The 6,646-nt window shown below is 49.8% G+C and overlaps 1 protein-coding gene across 3 annotated transcripts in view; it reads right to left on the bottom strand.

The window, feature by feature from the left end:
- Window positions 1-6,299, bottom strand: part of LOC107112085 (endophilin-A2) — a 21,012-nt gene extending 14,713 nt beyond the window's left edge. For all 3 annotated transcript variants that reach the window (XM_015413155.1, XM_015413156.1, XM_015413158.1), the window contains exons 1-3: window positions 6,176-6,299; window positions 5,589-5,722; window positions 1,933-2,091 (exon numbers count right to left, since the gene is read on the bottom strand). In XM_015413155.1, the coding sequence (XP_015268641.1) occupies window positions 1,933-2,091; window positions 5,589-5,722; window positions 6,176-6,299 (417 nt within the window). The remainder of the gene's footprint in view (window positions 1-1,932; window positions 2,092-5,588; window positions 5,723-6,175) is intronic.
- Window positions 6,300-6,646: the final 347 nt, after the last annotated feature.

Below are 6,646 nucleotides of genomic sequence, written 5' to 3'. Positions count from 1 at the left end.
CTGGATGAGCACACTTCTGGTAACATGGCGGTGTGGCCTAATATGCTAATGAGCCATGCTGTCAGGGTGTGGCCTAATATGCTAATAGGTTTTGCTGTTGGGTGTGGCCTATTATGCTAATGAGTTCCTGCTGGGCTTTTTCTACAAAAAGAGCCCTGGAAAGAATTTAAATGGTGTAGAGATTGACTGAAAATCTAAAAGGGTGATAAAAGAATAAAAATAATAATAAAAATTTAAATATTAAACCCTGTAACAATACTAGAAGCAAGGAACTGGCAGACTACTGGAAGAAGTGCAAAAGTAAGGGTTAAGAACCTTGCACAGTGATAATGATGACTGTAAACAGTGATAATGAATATTTTATACTGTTGATATGAATTTACAGTGTAAAAGAGAAAAAGAGTTAGAAGTAGCTACTCAACACAGAATTGACCTAAAGGATGAGTACAAGAACAAAATAATTTTTTTTTTTGGTCTGGCCTTATTGTTAATCTATGTTGCTGAAAAGAAGAATCGCTGTATTAGGTTTTTGCATGTAGTCCTGTTGGTGTTCTTGTTTATATGTACGATATAGACTTATACTATTAAAAACCCAATAAGTATATTGCAAAAAAGACAAAAACAAAATGGCAAATACAATCAAGACCTGCCAAAAGCACTCAGAACTCCACAACCATCTGAGCACCCCAGAAGTTCTCGTTCCGTGGCATTTATAAACAGCAGTGCTTCGGTGCTCTCTGAAAGCACGTCACGTTTTCACAGGAAGAAGAGGAGATTGGATTTATACCTCGCCCTTCACCCTGTCTCAGAGCGGCTTACAAACTCCTCTCCCTTCCCCTCCCCACAACAGACACCCTGGGAGGGAGGTGGGGCTGAGGGAGCTCTGACAGAAACTGCTCTTTTTCAAGGACAGCTCTTGTCAGAACTGTGGCTTGCCCAAGGTCATCCAGCCAGGTGCAAGTGGAGGAGTGGGGAATCAAACCCGGTTCTCCCAGATTAGAGTCCGCGCATTTAACCACAACACCAAACTGGCTCTCAACTCTATGGGATTATGTCCTATTGAGGTTCCTCCCCTCCCCAACGCAATGTCCCTGAAAGGTAGGCTATTTCAATTTATCTCCCCCCCCAACAGAATTGCAGATTTAGAGGTCAAAATGGCCACCCGGTGGCTTCACAGCTAAGGCCCTATTTGAACTGGGGACATTCCAGCTCAAACTCTTATCCATCGGGGACACGTTTCCTTTCCTTCACGCTCAGACTGGCGTACGGGGTGTGCCCGTCTCCGTTTTATCCTCGCAACTGTTCTGCGCAGGGCTTTTTTTGGTAGAAAAAGCCCAGCAGGAACTCATTAGCCTAACAGGCCACACCCAACAGCTGAAACTCATTAGCATATTAGGCCACACCCTGCCACCACAGCTCATTAGCATATTAGGCCGCAGCCCCGTGTTGCCAAAAGTGTGCTCATCCAGCCACACCCACCTTTTGCTTGTTATTCTGTTTACCTTGTTTGTTGTCAAAACCCAGGGCCTTTTTTTGTAGCAGGGACTCCTTTGCATGTTAGGCCACACACCCCTAATGTAGCCAATCCTAATGAGTTTCTGCTGTTGGGTGTGGCCTATTCTGCTAATGAGTTCCTGCTGGGCGTGGCCAACTCAGGAGCCAGCCGGAACTCCATTCCTGTGCGTTCCTGCCCAAAAATAGACCTGGTTCTGCGAAATGGATTACTGCTGAGTGTGTGGATAACTGGCCCAACCTCAACCGGGGCACGTTGTGGACCCAGGAGGGGGAGGATCTGAACCCGGACCCTAAGCAAACTCTTCAACCGCGACCCCACTCCTGCCTCAGCCTTCCCCCACTGGGCTCGCGCCCCACGTGCCAGCCGGAGGGGCAAGTGTGGGGCATCGGGAGTACTGGCTCTCCGGGCATGCTCACGTCAGTCTCCAGGAGGTTGTGCATGCTCGTCTCCGCGATCTCCTTAGACTCCTCGAACTTCTCCAGGGCTTGCCGCAGCTCCTCATCGGGGATCTTCCCCTGGCGCTTCTTCTTGTAGTCGAAATCTAAGCGCCGGCCCTCTAGCTTCTTCAGGTGGTGCTGGGGAGAAAGAGGGAAGGTCGGTGACCACCAGAATACAAGCGGGAGGACCAGAGGGGCCGCCATTGGCTGGGAGTCCAGCCTGACAGCGTTCCAGAGCTCAAGGATGATCCAGGCAGCGGGCTCATGCCCTCCTCGGTGGGCACTGAAGCGTAGGATCAAAACCATAATCTCCCCCCGCCTCTTTTGCCCTACGGGGTCCTGTGCCACGACTGCTGGGTATCTGGATTGGCATGGGATTCCTGTCCACTGCCAAGAGACCGGCATGGTGGTACCTCGCTAGTCTTGACGATGGAGACCGGAAGCAATGGGGAAAAGTTGCATCAAAACGCAAAGCTTTTAGGGAGTGTGCCGGTGGCTGGGTGGGGTGTAGGTTCAAAACCCAAAACCCAACAGTGTTAACTCCTCTCTTTTCTGTTTGGGACCTACTACCCATCAATTCAACAAAGCAAAAAGAAGATTCACGGCTCAAAAGTAATACAAACTGCAAAAAGAACAGTGGGAAAAAGACGATAGGGACTTACAATATAGATTCATATCCAAGCTGATTTTGGTGGTGTAGATGAGCAAATACAAAGTAGGTGACATTTCTGTCTTTACTGATATAACGTATAATGCTATATATATTTTTACTGCTTTGAATTCCAGCTAATGGATTTTTATTATTATGTCAGTTCATGGTATGAATTCACCTCTGAAGAAGACATCCGAAACAAAGTTTTATCCGGAATCTTCGTAAAAATATCGTTTCATATCATATTGTACGTTGTTTGGAAGAAGAGGAGGAGGAGGAGACTGGATTTATACCCCGCCCTTCACTACCCAAGGGAGTCTCAGAGCGGCTTACAAACTCCTTTCCCTTCCCCTCCCCACAACAGACACCCTGGGAGGTAGGTGGGGCTGAGAGAGCTCTGACAGAAACTGCTCTTTTTCAGGAACAGTTGTGCCAGAACTATGGCTTGCCCTAGGACATCCAGCAGGTGCAAGTGGAGGAGTGGGGAATCAAAACCGTTTTTGCCAGATTATAGTCCGCGCACTTAACCACGACACCAAACTGGCTCTGTGTATGTATGTGTGTGTGTGTGGAGCTGCTGTTTTGTTTTTTCCTGTGCAACATATTTGGGCAGGGGGGAGAGTGACAAGTGTCAAAGACCTCTTCTGGTCTCCCCCCCTTTTCCATCACCAGGTGTTGCAATCAGTACCTCAATCTGCAGAGGCGTTTGGGAGCATGCACAGATCTGCGCCACACTTGGGTGCGGAACAGACGGCTGGCTTAAGGAGCCCGGGAAACAGAACTGAGAAGAGGAGCCCTAGTCTGAAAGGCATCCAGGTCAGTGACTAGAAGCCCCCCGGCCCCCAAGCCAGCCCAAATTTAGCCCCGCCTCTCCACCAACTAGCCAACCAAGAGAATGCGGATACAGAACGTGCTGGCCATCTATTCCGAGACAGGGTAGCCCCCTCACAGCCCACCTATCTTTTGCCCCCTGCCCCAAGGACAGCCCTCTGGCAAACCTACCTGCCATAATACGGAGAACAAGAAAAACTGAAAAAGTGACGCTTAATATATGTCTTTCTCAATAGTTCATACCTGCTTTACAATCATCTTAGTCCATGGCAGGTTCTACGATGCATTACAGCTGTTATGATTATTGAAAACTTCACCAGAGGATATGAACTATTGAGAGACGGTTTTTGTCCCACATCTTTGTTCAGAAGAAGATCTTCCTTCGAAACGGCAAGACATTCCGGAGATCACCGTCAATATATTTTTCTATGATTATGTATATTATTTTTGTTCACTTTTCTATGATTCTTTAAAGACATATATTAAGCGTCACTTTTTCACCGTTTTTCTTGTTCATATTATCTCAGTACTGTGCCAATCAATTGTTATTAAACCTACCTGCCAGCCAGGGATGTGGTTGTTTAGAGAAAATGCCACCTTCAGAGGAAGGGCTTCCCACGTTACTCCCCACCAATGCTCCCCCAAAGCCGTGGAGTCCTGTGAGCAAAAACTACTTTGCGAGCTCCTGGCATTCAAGTTGTGAGCAGATGATTAGGCTGCTGCGTAAGGTAGTTTGCTCTGGAGCCCTCCTTCCTGAGCTGAGACAAAATTGTGTGAGCCGGAGGCTAAAAAACCTGTGAGGCTAGCTCACACTAACTCAGCTTAGAGGGAACACTGGTCCCCACCCCTCTGCCAGGCAGCAGAGTGGTAGGAGCAGGCAATGGGAAGGGGCCTGCTGCCACCACGTGACCACCCTGCTGCCCCTCGCCCACCCAAGCCGATGCCCTCCAAGCCTCTAAACCAGGAATCCTCAACCTCTCTGAGCATGCAGGCACCCTTTGGGGACAGCGTGGTGGGCAAAGCCCCAAGACGGCTGAGCCAGGAGGTGGCGCTGGCTACAAAGTGGTTGCCCCGGCTTCCCTTCAGTTGCACAGAGAAGGTGAAGGAGGAGGAGGAGAAGGAAAAGAAGGAGGAGAGGGAGGAGGAGGAGGAGGAGGAGGAGGAGATTGCATTCGAACGGTTAAGGCGCTTAGGGCTCTTTAGCTTGGAGAAATGACGACTGAGGGGTGACATGATTGAGGTTTATAAGATTATGCATGGGAAAGAGCAGGTAGAGAAAGAGGTACTTTTCTCCCTTTCTCACAATACAAGAACTCGTGGGCACTCCATGAAACTGCAGAGCGGTCGGGTTAGAACGGATAAAAGGAAGTACTTCTTCACCCAAAGAGTGATTAACACATGGAATTCACTGCCACAGGAAGAGAAGAAGGATTCAAGCATGGACGGCTTCAAAAGGGAATTAGATAGGCATATGGAGCAGAGGTCCATCAGTGGCTATTAGCCACAAGGTATAGATAGGGGCTCTGGGGCAAGAGATGCTCTGTCTTCTTGGTGCTTGGGGGGGTCAACAGTGGGAGGGCTTCTAATGTCCTGGCCCCACTGGTGGACCTCCTGATGGCACCTGGTATTTCTGGCCACTTTGGCCTGATCCAACATTGGCGTCTCTTACGTTCTTATGTAAGGAGATTGCATTTATACCCTGCCCTCCAGTACCTGAAGGAGACTCAGAGTGGCTTACAATTGCCTCCCCCCGCCCCCACTACAGACACCCTGTGAGGTAGGTGGGGCTGAGAGAGCTCTTTGGAGAACAGCTCTGAGAGAACTTGGGACTGACCCGAGGTCACACCGACAACTGCATGTGGAGGGAGTGGGGGATCAAACCCGGTTCTCCCAGATTAGAGTCCGCGTTCCTAACCACTGCACCAAACTGGCTCTGAAGATCCTTGTGCTGTGGTGGCGGCGGCTGCTGTACGATGCTTTAAAAAGCAAACAACTGCACCGCCAATCAAATCTCCAGTAACCAATCAGAAGCCTTGCTAGGGGGAAAAAAGCCCCACCTGGCCACACCCACTTTCTAGTAAACACTCGGCAGGCACCAAAAAAGGTGGAGGTGGGCACCCTGTTAGGGACCCCTGCTCTAAGCTGAGATTACCTGGATCTCTTTCAAGTCCTTATCGCATAAGTTCTGAAGGGGGTCGATGAAGTTTTGTTTGACTTCGATGTCCAGGGAGTCCTTCACTTCAGCCAGGCGCTTCATGGACTCTCCAGCATCAAGCAGCGCATCACCTTTAGGTGTGTGGGGAGGGGGGGGAGGAAGAAGTGGAAGGAAGGAGACAAGTGTGGGTTAAACTCAAAGCCCATTTTCGTAAGAAAATGACATCAGGAAAGCTTGGCCGGCACAGACTGAAGGGCGGTTTCCAACAATGGTCCAACATATGCAGCCAGGAAGAAGCACAGCATGAACAGCCTTCCCTTGCTTGTCCTTCAGGAACTGGCATTCAGAGGTAGACTGCCTCTGAACAGAGAGGCTCCACTAGGCCGCTGCAGCTAAGAGCTGCGGCGTGGCTAACATCCTCCACGAGAACCAAGCTTCTACCGGCAAGCGTCTACTGGAGGGGGCAGTTTCTCTGTTACCCTCGACCAGGACAGAATGTGGTGGTTTTTATGCAGCACATACCAAACGCTCTGAGAAGACAATAGGAGAACCAAACTCAACAGTTCCTCGAGAGGCGCACTCACCAAAATTCGACTCGTCCCCCAGCTCCTTGCCGTAACGGATCATGGACTCGCCGAGGAGGCCTTCCGACTGTGGGTAGCCCGGATTCTTCACTTGCCCCCGGATCTTGGACACCGTGTTCAGCATCGTCAGCTTGGCCCGGGACGCTGGCGGGGAAAAGAAACAGGCCCCACGTCCGAGTTTCCGCCTCGCATCCTTGCCGACGGCCGAACAAGTGCCGGCTCTTGTATTTAAAAGACAGCCCTGCTTGTCCAGAGAACCCCATTGTCTTGGCCTCCCAGATATATCCCGTCAGCTGTATTTAAAAGAGCCCCCCCCCCCCCCCCCAAGATAGGAGGCAGAAAATAGTTCGGTGTGAAGGTTGCCAAAAAGAAAAAGAAAAAAAAGAAATTTACGAGTTTCCCAACTTTCTGGCTGGCTGCCATTCGATCCTTTTCAGAAACAGTGACGACCAGCGAGTGGAAAGCGGACTG

Source organism: Gekko japonicus, unplaced genomic scaffold, assembly GCF_001447785.1.
Source record: "Gekko japonicus isolate JY-2015 unplaced genomic scaffold, Gekko_japonicus_V1.1 scaffold4776, whole genome shotgun sequence".
In the NCBI taxonomy this organism is placed as follows: Eukaryota; Metazoa; Chordata; class Lepidosauria; order Squamata; family Gekkonidae; genus Gekko; species Gekko japonicus.
Note: the sequence above shows the minus strand (reverse complement) of the source record. Positions and strands in the feature narration are given on the sequence as shown.